The sequence below is a fragment of the Lutra lutra genome, chromosome 9 (genome assembly GCF_902655055.1).
Source record: "Lutra lutra chromosome 9, mLutLut1.2, whole genome shotgun sequence".
NCBI classification, from domain to species: domain Eukaryota; kingdom Metazoa; phylum Chordata; class Mammalia; order Carnivora; family Mustelidae; genus Lutra; species Lutra lutra.
In genome coordinates, this window is record NC_062286.1 from 71,514,967 (window position 1) to 71,530,463 (window position 15,497).

Genomic DNA, 15,497 nt, shown 5'->3' on the forward strand with positions numbered 1-15,497 from the left:
GAAAACAAAACAAAACAAAACAAAAAACTAAACAAACCATAAAGTAAATAAATGAGTGTTTGTTCCCTGGGGATTAAAGATGATTTTTCTTCTAACAGGGCACACCTATTATAAAATCAGGTCTAGATTTAATTTGTCAAAGAAAAGCCTGTATTAAGGTATATGGTCAAGATCTGACTTGTGGATGTTCGTTTGCAATGTGCAACAAAAGATTAAAATTGAAGATAATGATACAAATTTGGGGGCAGAATTCCCTTGTTTCCTGGTGTAAGGGAAGACACTTTTTGTGCAGAGTAAGTCTCAGATATTAGCCTGGTCTGATTGCATTTGTTCTACCAGCCAGTCACAATAAGAATTGAAAGGAAAGTTAGACTTGTGCTCCAATTTGCTGTCCAAAGTCCAATCCTGTCAAAGCAAGCTTCCAGAATTGTACTTTCTCCAGTGCAGCCAGCAGGAAAGAAAGGCAGTTGGTATTACTTCATCTTTCCCTCCCCTCAATACCACTTACAAGAGATTACGAGAACCTTCTTAAGTTTCCCTAGAGTTTTAGCCATCCAAATCTACAAAGCACTTGTTCTTTTTAATGTATGCTCTTTTTAATTAAAAGAAAAGTGAGATGTTTAAGAAGAACCAAAAAGAAAAAAAAAAGGTTTTATATGAATAAACAGGAAAGCTGAGTCAAAGAACTAATTATACCTTGACACTTGCATTCTGCTGCTGTAAGGCAGAGCTTGGAGTCCTCACTCTAATTGCCGTATTGCCTTAACAGAAGAGAAAGCGTCTTACACCACTTCCTTTACCTGCTTTTGGTTGATGGCTCCCAAGCCGTGCCTTCCTGCCTCAGCTCTCTTCCCAAAGATCATTGGGTTTGGGAATGATCTGGTTCCTATAATCTGATCCCTATGGATCACTCCTACTCAAGTTCCACATGTTTAGTGTTAAATGCAATTCTCTCGCTTCTGTCCAAATTATCATTGCTTCAAATTCTGTTGTCTTCTAGTCTGCATGACCTATATTTTTGGATTTCTCATTGTCTTTTTTTAAAAACCAATAGTCATAAATTCTATGGCATTACTCAATAGACTTTGACTTTACTGATAACATTATTTATCGTGGCTCCTTCGGAAACTCCTGCCTTCCAGCTACGTCTGGCCTTTTATACTTTCCTGAATGCTGTATTTATTTTATATGTGCTCTTCTCCAGTCCCGGCACTACGTTTATGCTCTTACAGAGTAATGTATCCTACACTTTCTTCTGGTCTAAAGTCTTCTGTGATGCATCACGTTACAATCGAAGTCCACACAAGCCTTTTATTTTTTCTGATTTTATAAGGTACATTTAGCTTGAATCTTTGGACCTGGCCCTTGGGCTTCATAGAATTCTTGTGTTTCCTAGTCTATTTACATCAGATTAAAAAATATTTATCAAGTTATTGTCCTCTCTTGTTACTGGGTTCAGTGCAACTGAGTTTGTAACAGAAAACGTTCAAGGAGCCTCTTGAGCTTTTTTTTTTTTTTTTAAGATTTTATTTATTTATTTGACAGAGAGAGATCACAAGTAGGCAGCGAAGCAGGCAGAGAGCGCAGGGGAAGCAGGCTCCCCGCTGAGCAGAGAGCCTGATGCCAGGCTAGATCCCAGGACCCTGAGATCATGACCTGAGCCCAAGGCAGAGGCTTAACCCACAGAGCCACCCAGGCACCCCGCCTCTTGAGCTTCTTATAGCAAAGGGAAGGGGTACATCAAGTACATACGTGACCACAGGCTAAATGAAGTCAAATAATACGTAAAGTTGATGTCTTGTCATTCCATTTATACTAGATAAAGGAGATAAAGGAGACAGCCTAGACGTCTCATTCTTCTGTATCTCTTAACTACCATCAACCTAGAATGAGGTACACTGTAGGAGTACAGTTCTCACCAGACCTACATACATAGTCATGCCAGTAACCCTCATGTGCGGAACGTGTGTCTTCTACCTGCCTCTCGCATGCCTTCGCTGTGATCCTCACAGACTTGGGAGGTAGGCGTTTCACATGTGAAGACTCAGACTCTGAAAGAAGTTACATAACTTAATGTGCCTGCACTAAGACAACCAGTAAGTGGCAGGGCCGAGGATTATAGCCACAAGTAAAAATCCTGTGCACAATTCCCTCCTCATTACTGCACAACTGCTGGGGTGTGGCTACCTGTGTCACCACCTCCGAACCTTCCACAGATAACAGTCTTGAGAGTGTGTGTGTGTGTGTGTGTGTGTTGCACTAGTCTAAAGGTACAGGTATTTTGAGATTTCTTAAAAAAAAATTATGTTCCAAATGCTTGAGGTTATCTGGGTTTATGCATGTTCTCAGCATCTCCTGGTAAAAAAATGCCCCAATTCCATGATTGCCTTGTCATTGCATACATGGCCTACTTAAAGGATAGGAATAAAAATCAACCCTTCATCAGCTTGGAGAAGGGGTAACAGGCTGGCTTCAGGTCTGTAGGAGCCTGTCCCTTATTAGATGTCTATCCTGGCTTTTGTTCACACACAGGGTCATTAAAAAGCATATCTTCCTTCCCATGCACAGAATTTTGCTGGCAAGATCCCATTAGTGCTAATGGGTCATTTTAACTTCCATCACCTCCAGGATCAAAAGGAGAAGCTGCATCTTTGATGAAGTGCTAATGCTACCTGGGGCTCGGGCCACTTAAGGGTTTCCTTTGTTCTCTTCATAGGGCAACCCACCAGGGATCTTTAGACCACTCTTTACTATATGAAGAGTTTATAAAGACAGTATTAAGTAGTGGTGCTAAGTGCAGCTTCGGTAATGAAACTAAGAATGCATTCCCTACTTATAAATCAAAATCTCACCCACCTTAGTATATGATTGAGGCTTGTATCCTGCACTACTTGAATCAATATTTTGTGCTCTTTAAGAACACAAGGGAAAGATTACTACTTCTTTTCAGTAATCTCTGAAAAGTTCTTCAGGCACATATGTTTGGCAAGAGGGAAAAAATAGGATTGTGGCAGGAAGCGGGGAGAGGAAGTAAGTGCTTTTTAGAATTAGCTCTCTCGCTGTGTTTTGCTCTAGCATTCTTTCTTGATTCTTTTCCACGGTGACCTCAGTCCATCAGGTGGCTGACAATGTGTATTGAATGCCCCCTGTGCTTGGAACCCAGTACGAGGCACTGGGGGAGAATGTGAAACGAAGAGAAACACAGTCTGTCTCTTCCAAGAGGTTGCAGTCAGAAAGAGGAAGGATGGTCAGCAAACATGTAGTGCCCCATACATAACTTTAAGTATAAGTTCTACCTCCAAAAACGCCAAAGCAGTGCCAAGAATTCTTCATTTAACTCCCCTCTGTTCTCTAACACGACATCCATTAGGCCTGGAAGACAGTTGAAATTTTCTAATGAATTTAGTTCGACAAACGCATGGAGGTAGCGTCTCCTTGCATTGATGTGTGACACGTAACAGTGTAAATCTCCGCCCAGAATTTCGGAAGTGCAAGGAGGGTAACTCTATTTTTCTGTAACTCACCTTGGTTTCTACTTTGAGTTCTGATTCTTCGAGTTAGTGAAAATGTACTCTCAGGCAATTTTAGTTCCCTTATTTTCCAGAGATGGTGTCTAAATTATTTGGGGTGGGGGGGCACTTCACTGTACCAATCTTTGGGGCGATAAAGACTACACAGGAACTGGTCTCGAGTATTTTCTCTGCATAGTTCAGGTGCCCACTGCATTGCCAGCATCTTCATTCTTGTGTGCATGACCCATTAAGGTCATTCTTTTTCTGTTTATTTCTGTATAACTCTGGGAATTGCTGTGTTGCTCCCATACCACCATTGGAATATGGAGAGTTCTGCAAGGCTGCCTAAGTTCCTAGCATATCTAACTCTACCATGCACTCATCTTTTCCCAAGGATTTCACTGTTGCCTCTGGGTTTTCTGGAGGAAGTGCACACAGATCAATAGCATTCTCTAAACTTACCTGAAGTTTTGACCTCCACCAGGGCTCAGTCCTTAAATTACAGCACTAGGTCCCCTCTTTAGTATTCATCGATGACTATGCTCACATTTCTTTTCCTCGAGTTTTCTCTCCTGCTTGCCTCATGAGGGGCAGGAAAGATTTATTCTTCTCATGTAATTGCTTGTATATTCTGTCTCTTTCATTCCTTTAAGAGTCTTGGCTTTTAGGACTTAAATGCAGAAAGATAATTCAATAACTTCGGTTTTTGATTCTTATCCTTTCTCTGAGATAATGAAAACACAAAGGCTTTAAATTAAAGTGAAAGGAAAGACCAGGGAGAAAAAGGAAATAAGGTGAAAAAAAAAACAACAACAAGATATTTCAGAAATAGTATCTCTTCTCACATGACAACCATGCTACTCTTTAATATTAAGAATATGGTTAGAGGGATGCCTGGGTGGCTCAGTGGGTTAAGCCTCTGCCTTCAGCTCAGGTCATGATCTCAGGGTCCTGGGATCGAGTCCTGCATTGGGCTCTCTGCTCAGTGGAGAGCCTGCTTCCCCCTCTCTCTCTGCCTGCCTCTCTGCCTACTTGTGATTTCTCTGTGTGTCAAATAAACAAAATCTTAAAAAAAAAAAAAAAAAGAATATGGTTAGAGGAGCAAGATGGCGGAGGAATAGGAGACCTAAATTTTGTCAGGTCCTAGGAATTCAGCTAGATAGTATCAAACCATTCTGAACACCTACAAACTCAACAGAAGATGGAAGAAAAGAACAGCAGCAACTATGAACAGAAAAGCCACATGCAGAAAAGTGAATCTGAGGCATTCTTTGGGAAGATAGATGGCAGGGGGAGGGAGCCTCCATCCGCTGGTTACCAGCGAGTGATAGAGCAGTGGTGCACAAATCAGAACTTTTAGAAGTCTGCTCCGTGGAGGGACAACACTCCAGTGGCTAAGCTGAGGGTGGAACCCCCGCTGGGACAGTGTGGTCTCAGGACCCTTGGGGTCACAGAAAGACCAGAGATGCCTGAGTGCAGCAGAGCTCCCAGGTATTGGAGCAGGGAGGCTGCCTGCAAAGATGGAGCTAAGGAGTGGGCTTTTAGCTCAGTGTTGCCATAAACTGTGATCTGTGGCAGTGTCAGACCACTGCTATTTGAGCAGGGACCCCACAAGTGGCAGAGCCGGAGAGACCCTCCCCCCACCCCACTTCCTCCACCAGGAGGAGTGGCATGGGAGTGTACAGCAGGAATCTGCTGGGTTTGGAGACTCCAGACGGGGCCATGCACCAGAGGTAGAAACGCTTGGTCACAGGCCGGGTGAGCACAGACTGTGGCTGGAGACCAGGGAGACAGGAGCGACTGACTGCTTTTTTCTGAGGGCTCACTGAGGAGTCGGGTCCTGAGTTCTTGGATCCTCCAGACCTGGAGATTGAGAGGCTGCCATTTTCATTCTAATCCTCCAAAGCTGTACGGAAAGCTTTCAAGGAATAAAAACTACTGAGCATAAACCAGACCAGATTACTTAGCCTGGCCCCTGGTAAGGGCAGTGCAATTCCACCTTGGGCAAAGACATTTGAGGATCACTGCAAGAGGTCCCTCTCCCAGAAGATCAGCAAGAACATCCAGCCAAGACCAAGTTCACTGATCAATGAGAACTGCATATCTTCAGCCCTAGGGGAACACAACAGGTAGAATTCATGGTTTTCCCCCCATGATTCTTTAGTCTTTCAAAGTTAAAATTTTTTAAAATTTTCTTTATTTTTTTCTTTTTCTCTTTTTAAAAAATTTCCTCTCTCCTATTTTAACCAACATCTTATCATATCAATACCTTTTTAAAAATTTTTAAATTTTTATTTTTATAGTCATATTCTATCTCTTCATTATATTTAACCTTTTTTTTAATATATAGAAGTTTTATTTCTTTAAAATTTTTGGATACAGTTTCTTCTAAGAGACCAGAATATACCCTAAATTTAGTGTATGGCTTTGTTCTAGTCTCCCACCTAATCACACTCTCTCCCCACATTTTTTTTTTACATTTTTTTTTCTTTCTTTTTTCAGCCAACTCCTACCTTATCAATTCCTTTTTAAAAATCTTTTTTAAATTATCATCTTTACAGTCATATTCCATCCTTTCATCATATTTACCCTTATTTTTGAATATATGTTTTTATTTCTTTAAAATTTTGAGAGACAGTTTCTTCTAAAAGACCAAAATAGACCCAAAATCAAGTATGTGGCTCTGCTCTATTCACCAGCCTGATTATATATATATATATATATATATATATATATATATATATACACACACACACACACACACACACACACACACACACATATGTTTTCTTTTTCCTTTCTTCCCCCCCACCCCAGTTTCAGGTCTCTTCTGATTTGTTTAGTGTATATTTTTCTATAGTAATTGTTACCCTTTTAGCATTTTGTTCTCTCATTTGTCTAGTCTTCTCTGGACAAAATGACAAAATGGAAAAACTCACCTCAGAAAAGAGGACAAGAGACAATACCAACTGCTAGGACCTAATCAATACAGACATTAGTAAGATGTCAGAGACAGTACCAACTGCTAGGACCTAATCAATACGGGCATTAGTAAGATGTCAGAACTAGAGTCCAGAATGATGATTATAAAGATACTACCTGGGCTTGGAAAAAAAGCATAGAAGATACTAGAGAATCCCTTTCTGGAGAAATAAAAGAACTAAAGTAAATCAAGTTGAAATCAAAAAGCTATTAATGAGGTGCAATAAAAAATGGAGACTCTTACTGCCAGAATAAATGAGGCAGAAGAGAGAGTTAGAGATATAGAAGACCAAATGATGAAGAATAAAGAATCTGAGAAAAAGAGAGATAAACAACAACTGGATCAGAAGGGGAGAATTTGAGAGATAAGTAATACCATAAGATAATACAGTATTAGAATAATTGGGATCCCAGAAGAAAAAAGAGAGAGAGGGGCAGATGGTATATTGAAGCAAATTGTAGTGGAGAACTTCCCTAATTTGGGGAAGGAAACAGGTATCAGAATCCAGGAGGCACAGAGAACCCCCCTCAAAATTTAAAAAAAAAAAAAAAAAAGATCCACACCCCATCATCTAAGAGTAAAACTTACAAGTCTTAGAGACAAAAAAAAAAAAAAAAAAAAAAAAAAAAATTAATCCTGAAAGCAGCTCAGAACAAGAGGTCTGTAACCTACAATGGTAGAAATATTAGATTGGCAGCAAACCTATCCACAGAGACCTGGCAGGCCAGAAAGGACTGGCATGGTATATTCAGAGCACTAAATGAGAAAAACGTGCAGCCAAAAATACTATATCCAGCTAGGCTGTCATTGAAAATAGAAGGAGAAATAAAAAGCTTCCAGGATGAACAAAAAGTAAAAGAATTTGCAAACACCAAACCAGGCCTACAGGAAATATTGAAAGGGTTCCTCTAAGCAAAGAGAGAACCTTAAAGTAACATAGACCAGAAAGGAACAGAGACAATACAGAGTCACCTTACAGGCAATAAAATGGCACTAAATTCATATCTTTCAATAGTTACCCTGAATGTAAATGTGCTAAATGCCCCAGTCAAAAGACACAGGGTATCAGAATGGATTAATAAAAACGGGGGGAACCCTCCTACATTGTTGGTGGGAATGCAAGCTGGTGCAGCCACTCTGGAAAACAGCATGGAGGTTCCTCAAAAAGTTGAAAATAGAGCTACCTCACAATGCAGCAATTGCACTATTTGGTATTTACCCTAAAGATAAAAATGTAGTGATCCGAAGGGGCACGTGCACCCGAATGTTTATAGCAGCATTGTCCACCATAGGCAAACTCTGGAAAGAACCTAGATGTCCATCAACAGATGAATGAATAAAGAAGATGTGATTTGCACATGCTTACACACACACACACACACACACAATGGTATATTATGCAGCCATCAAAAAAATGAAATCTGACCATTTGCAGCAATGTGGATGAAACCAGAGGGTATTATGCTAAGTGAAATAAGTCAATTAGAGAAAGACAATTATTATATGATCTCACTGATGTGAAGAATTTGAGAAACAAGACAAAGGATCATAGGGGAAGGGAGGGAAAAGTGAAACAAGACAAAACCAGAGAAAGAGAGACAAACCATAAGAGACTTTTAATCTCAGGAAACAAACTGAGGGTTGCTGGAGTAGAGGAGGGTGGGAGAGAATGGGTGGCTGGGTGATAGACATTGGGGAGGGTATATGCTATGGTGAATGCTGTGAATTGTGTAAGACTGATGAATCACAGACCTGTACCCCTGAAATAAATAATACATTATATGTTAATGAAGGCCAAAAAAAAAAAAAAAAGAATTTGGTTAGTAGTCAGTAGATGTTTATTTAAGAGGTAGGGAAAGTAAATGCATTCAGTACATTTCGTACAAATTACGCAAGATCAGTGGCACCCTAGTGTACTCCCTAGAGCTTTAGTTAATAGGTCAGGGACTTAAGTCCTCAGTTTCTAAGGCTAAATGACTTTAATCAAGCTCACTTTATATCTCAGTACAGTTCAGGACTGTTCTATCTGTGGTTTCAGCCTCCTTACAATCTAGTTAGTTAGCTTGTCACCGTTTTGCAGATGCTGGCAGAAGACACAAGCTTTCTGGGTCAGAGACCAAGAACTTTATCACTCATGACTCAACAAACAGGATGAGCATTCATTTGGGTAACAGTTCTCCTTTTTTCCCAGTCACATGAAGACAACACAGAGGGACCCAGAGAAACATTAGAAATGTAGGAGTTTTATGTTACATTGGGGAAAAGTCATCAGGTGGCATGAAAGTTAGGAAGGTTAATGTGAGAAAGAAAATTCAACTGACAATGAAATGTCAGAAAAGCAGTTTGCTCAATAGAGTGTTTAGCAAAGCTTTTAAATACAAACGTATATTATGGAATGTTGGGGTCACCATCCATATCTTCTGCATTGATTGTTTACAAAAGTCAGTGAATTACATCTACTCAGTGCCATACAGGTATGGCAGATAGTATTTGATAGGAGGTGAAATATCATCAAATGTGGGTTGCAATCTCTCCTTGTAAGTAATGGTCCATGAAGTTGGGAAATCTCACACCTCGAGACATGAAATGACAAAGCAGACCAAAGTGTTCCATTAGAAACTGCAATAAAATTAGAAAGAAAAATAATCGATAACTTGTTAACAGATCCCAGAATAGCATAAAGAATTCAGAGTGGTATAACTTCACCTAATTTATATATATATATATATCCATATATATATATGCCTGAAAAAGGATGTAACACTCAGACATATGCAGACTCTTATGGGAGTCAGTGAGTGAATACTATAGGTACAGGTAAGGATAATGGGCATAAGCCTAGTGAAAAAGGTAATTGTGGACCATAGAGAGAATTTGTTGAGCTTCTGATGAACTGAAAGACCCAGAGTTCTCTAAGCAGAAGGTTGACTGAGTATCTACTTCCTATTTTTACTGTAGTGGATAGGTCCTGTATTTTATCTCATTTAATTCTCATGAAAACCGATAGAACAAATTTTATCATTCATGTTTTAGAAACGAGGTTTTTAATGATCAGAAAAACTGGGGGGAAAAAAAAGTTAAAAGCCATAGAGTTGGTAAATAACCAGGCTCAGATTTCAGTGCAAGGTTATGCAACTCCAGGGCCCATATTCCTTCCGCTTTGCTACACTGTGTTGTGCTTCTTCAGTTCTCTGTGGAAATAGCTTCTAGAAATGTCTTCAAGTGCGGATCTGTTTTACACTTTTAAGAAAATGTCTAATTATAAATTGACTTTTAAAATGAATTTAGTTAATTTAATGAAATATAAACCAAACTATTTTCTGTCCTACTGTATGACAAGTTACTTTTGTGACCAAACTTTGATCTTCCCACAGGTGACTTGTATATAGGAGGAGTGGCTAAAGAAACATACAAATCTTTGCCGAAACTCGTCCATGCCAAGGAGGGCTTTCAAGGCTGCCTGGCATCAGTTGATTTAAACGGACGACTTCCAGACCTCATCTCGGATGCTCTTTTCTGCAATGGACAGATTGAGAGAGGATGTGAAGGTACTAGATCTTTGTTATCAAACTCTAAGTAATTCTAATTCCACCCATAAATAAGAACAAATCTCTCTAGTCAGCAAAATTTATTTCTGCCAACTGTTCAAACCCCACCATAGGGCTTAGAAATCCTTGTTTGTGCTTTTCACGTTTCATCATATAAATCTTAAATTTTCTGGAATGTTTGCAAACCTACACTAAGGCCTTATGTAAGATGGGGGCTCTGTGTATGAATCTTGTTATTTTCTCCTTTGCATTTGATAGTTTGCCTAATTAGTGTGTTAATCAGTTCTGCAATGCTTGCTTTCTAACATTAAATAGATATCCTGTTTCGACTAAAAAAAGTAGATTTGCTCCAGCAAGTGTCAATCATTTGAGACTATTTGTTTCAAATCTACATTCAGCAAGATATAACAGGAGAATAAAGTTCAGGTATCCGTTGTCACATCACTATTTGGTTTGTATCTACCCAGCACAAATTTCTTCTGTATATCATCAGTTTGTTTTAGCAAAAATTGGTTTCTTCTTTTACCAAAGACTAATATTCCTTACTTGAGAAATGTGCTCAAGTATCTTTCTGTTCTTTTGTGCTCTCTATCAGACTAAGATCTGTAGGAGTACTTTTTGATTGCTACATTCATTTTAGATAATTTTCATTTCAACACCTCAGATTATTTGAGCCAATTATCCCTCCATAAATGTAATTTAATCACATTATCCTAAATTTTGGGGCTCTGAATGTGTTGCTGCTTCTCCTTTAATGTTGAAAACAGTTTGGGCTATTTTGAAAATTTTAGATTCATAAGGAAATTTTATTTGGGAGAGGCAAAGAAAGACATGCGAATTCCTATTCCCCAGGAGACTATGACTCATCTTTTCTTGGCCAAAATAATGCCATTAGATTTAGCAGTTACCTAAGTACGTGGAGGTTTATGTTTTGTTGTTTTTTGGGTTTTTTTGAACATACATTTTTTTTTTCCTCCACAACATATATTCCCTTGAAAAGTCAGGTAAAATTTAAACTGTGATTAAATCCTGCCAGAAGATAATGCTATTTGATAGAAGCCTTTGTTGAATTTTTTAATTGTTATTGCTATATTTATTTTCTTTATTTCAAATTTTGGTATAATACTTGTAAAACAAAGAGAACCTATTTTCTCCATTTACCAAAGGAAATAAGATCATTAAGTGAATAATTACTTTTACTGGATGGTTATAAGGATGTGGCTCATAACTTGGATTCTTAGAGGTGATCTAATCAGTAAGAATATATACATTAGAAAAAGGGGAAAAAAGTAGTACAAATTGCTTACAGTACTCCCCCCCCCAAAAAAAATAGACCTTTTTACAAGTTGCTTGGTAAATGACTTCTCACCTGCGAAGAGATACTAGGAGCAGACGGACATGTTCACAGCTAAACACCCACAAGACGGAAAAACAAACACACATGACCCCCCAGCACAGGCACATAGGTGAGGTGTGTGGATGGGTAGAAGGGAAAACTAATGAGGGGAAGCTGTACTGACCAAAGAATATTTGCAGAAATGATATTCAGTTTTATTTTCTAACATAATCTATTAAGCAACTTGGTTAAGATTATTATACATCCTCCTGGGTAACAAATGACTATTCGAACACATGAAATCATTCGGTAGATAATGACATTGGCTCCTTCCCTACCTTATCTAGGATGCTTTAATATCTGAGCTTTAATAATTCTTAGCCTCTTTTTAACCCCCCCCCCCATTTTTTTTTCTTAGAATGTTACCATGTCCCTGCCTGTCTGCTTTGACACTTCCCTGATTTTTTTCATTCTAACATCAAGTTTAACAACTTTTAATTTATAACTATTTCTGTCCTCTGCAGTTCTTAAAAATGATCTCAGATATACAACTCATAGGTGCAATGGATGACATATACATGTTTTTAGGATTAGTGATCAAATTCTAGACATTTGATCAATTCTCTCTCTAAAGACAGTTGTCTCATGGAATTTTAAATCCATATCACATTGGAATCACTAACTTTCATGTTAATAGAAATTCTGTAAATGTGACAATAACCAAATAATATCTTTCAAGATTTTCTGTCATTCCTATCCCACAAGACCCACAAATCTCTAAGCCCCTTTCATGTAGAAAGTTCTTGGTCTTTCCTAGTAACCACTTGCTGTCTTCCATTTTTAACTAATTGCATTTGGTAATCGCTGCTTTTATTTATATAACACACTAGCTAAGGAAGAAGCTTGCCTTGTCCAAGTCCCTTCAGATGAATGTTTCTCAAACTTGAACCAGTATCTGAATCTCCTGGAGAATTGTTAAAACCCAAATTACGGAACACTACCCTCCAGGGTGGCTGCTTCAGCAGGACCCTAAAGTTTACGTTTCTAACACATTCCTACAATGATGCTGATACTGTTGTTCCAGGGACCACACTTTGCAAATCACTGCTAGGGTAGCATTTCCCTGCTTGTGTCGGAGACCATAGAGACTGGCAATCAACCAATAATCTGGCTTAGTTAAACTCAATACCAAGTCATGATAAGTTTCATATATAAAGTCAAGGGGGAAAAATTAATTCACTCTTTGCATAGTCTCATACCCTTCAGCCCCAGAACTATTATAATAAGGTACAGAAATACTTAATTATCAAAGTTACCATTGATTTAGCACCAGTGACAATAAGTTTACACAGGCTTTTTTTTTTTTTAATATTTTATTTATTTATTTGACAGACAGAGACCACAAGTAGGCAGAGAGGCAGGCAGAGAGAGAGGAGGAAGCAGGCTCCCTGCCGAGCAGAGAGCCCGATGCGGGGCTCGATCCCAGGACCCCGGGATCATGACCCGAGCCGAAGGCAGAGGCTTTAACCCACTGAGCCACCCAGGCGCCCTACACAGGCTTTTTCGTTGAATCCTCAAAACTCTGTAAATTAGGTAGTGCTGACTTTTTTTTAGATGAGTAAATTGAACCTCAGAGATGTAAGTTGACCTTCCTAAGGTCACACAGCTCGTACGTGAATGATGGAAGCTTTGAACCCAAGTTTGCCGTACTTGAAAGTCCAGGCATCAAAACACTTCCCTCTCTTACTTCTTTGGTTTCCAGAGATTTTAGTTTTACCTTCACTTCTTTTCTTCTTCAGACATATCCTTATACTTAACCACTTAATACAAATGTCCTTGTGGCTTGTTCCCAATTTTATTCAGTGATAAAATAAAAGGAACATTGAATAACTAAAGGGAAAATAAATTCAGGGCTTTGTCTTGCACAAATGCCTGTCAATGTTTAAATATTGTTCTAGAAGGTGAGTATTTTGAAAAATGTGTCTTGTCAGGCATAGGCATGCATTCTCCTATAATACCTGAATATAAAAAGACTGTTGTGATAATGAAAAAATAATAATAGTAAAGCATGTCTTTATGCTCACATAAAGGTTTGGCAGATACTCTAGTTGCTGTTCTACCCCATGGACACATTTGTCTTTAGGATTGCAGTTTTGCCACTTTTAGAATTAGTATTATGTTGCAATTGTATTTCTGATAATTTTTATAAAAATAAAAGGACGATAATCTGGCTCTTCATCCATTCCTATTCCTGTTCATACCCTCTGCTGGGCAAGAAAGGGAGCAGCCACGTTCTGATAACCAGCCCCCAACCCATGCTGGGCGCACACTACTCCCGACTCCTGCACTCGTCCCACAAGAGGCTGTGCGAAGGAGTATTGCTTTAAGAGTTGTTTGTTGTTTTGTTTTGTTTTCCAAATAAACAATAATTATTTTCAGTCTCTAATGCAATTGGATAAAGATCATTAGACCACTTAACCTTGCACAGACTGGAGGAACCACAAAAGCTAAGACGTTTAGTGGTTCTTCGTTCTTGCATGAGATAGGTGGGAAAACCTGTTACATCCGTTCAGAGCTTCCAGGCCTGGAAATTATTATTAACAATAAAAACTATTATTACCGTTGCCATCAGTATACCTATCGTTGCTGTTATTCTATAATTCATTCCTACAATGTTAGGGTTTCTTAATTTGTGAAAACTCACATAGGTTAGGTTAAATTCAATAGTTTTCTATGAGGACTCCCTTTACTGAGAAAATTGTAATGGAAATACCATTGTAATGAGTATGTTTAAAAAGACATTTTACGAAAATGTTGATTTACACAATGGCTAATTACAGGTCGTTCCCATTTATTCGCTAAAGTAGTTACCTCACAGGCTCTCAGTGTTAATAGAATCTAATTGGGCCGGTATCGTTTTTATATTTTCATAAAAGCTATTGTGTTGACTAGGAAATATCTTCAGTTTTCTACTCTAAAGCTACTCAGATGGAGTGTATTCCCTTTTTAACCTTCTCTAAGGTAGTCCTTATGAGTGAGGTTCTATTGTAATAAATATTCACGGGGCAGTTTAGAAGAGTTGTAGGGAATTATGAAGGTGGGGAAGATGCTGACATAACTCTGAAATCCTTGAGTGGTATAGACCCAGCCTGCTAAGAACAAAGACAAACACGCCACACTGAAACCTTGTAGAGGGATTTTTCTGGTACGTGGAATGGCACTGCAGTCTGCTTCTTCCATCCCTTACTTCTCTCATCTGCCCCAATGATCGATCTAGTACATTCTGATGGTTTGGCGTCACTCTCAAGTCCAGCCATTGGCAGCGAATGGCTGGCATCCCAGTTTCAAGCTTTAATTGCAGTTAAAGACAGAAAGACGTAGAGGGAAAGAGAAATGGAGAGGAATTACGGGTCTGCTAATGACCGTGGTCTGCACTGTATCCGCACGTGACAAATGGTGCCACATGTTCCAAATAAGCAACGTGATCACTTGGGTGATGCATTCATATCTGTCTAAGAGAGGAAAAAATACAAAAGCTCTTTTAATTTCTTTCATTACATGTCATCAGCTCAATTAACCATTATGTATATATACAAACATAGAAAAATTCTAATATATTACCGCTTTCTCATTTTTGGCTTCTCTTAAGATTTATGGCTGTTAGTATTAATTTGTTTGCTCTACATAGCATTTTTTCCTCCTCCTTTACAACAGCATGCTTTTTGAATCTGAACATTCTTCTGTGTTTGCCCCATTTTGGTATTGCTTACTAACATTTAATATATTTTGCTTTTTTTTTTTTTTTTATTTTGCTGACAAAGTTGCATTGATGAAAGCTGACTTGCAAGGTAGATAGCCCCGTGTGTAAAGAACAAGACTGAAACCCCCTAATACACAGTGGAAACCCCAAAATAACATTCTTTTTTTTACATTTTTGCAGTAACTGTTGTTTGGGTTCAAATTTAATTTTTCCCTTCTTGAACATTGTGCAAGAAACCTCATTTTATAGCCTAGTTTGCATAAAGGCTTTCAGTCTTGAATATGTTTGTATAGTGATTGCCTCTAGTGCTTTGATCATCTTTTTTTTTTTTTTTAGTTCTTTGTTTCTCAGTGTTCTA

General features: G+C 38.6%; 1 protein-coding gene across 28 annotated transcripts in view; it reads left to right on the forward strand.

The window, feature by feature from the left end:
• Nucleotides 1–15,497, forward strand: part of NRXN1 (neurexin 1) — a 1,204,011-nt gene that overhangs the window by 613,246 nt on the left and 575,268 nt on the right. For 18 of the 28 annotated variants that reach the window (XM_047745955.1, XM_047745939.1, XM_047745942.1 and 15 more), the window contains one exon: nucleotides 9,870–10,043. In XM_047745955.1, coding sequence (XP_047601911.1) covers nucleotides 9,870–10,043 — 174 coding nt within the window. Of the gene's footprint in view, nucleotides 1–9,869; nucleotides 10,044–15,200; nucleotides 15,228–15,497 lie in introns of all 28 variants that reach the window. The other 10 variants (XM_047745932.1, XM_047745934.1, XM_047745950.1 and 7 more) reach the window with 1 other exon arrangement.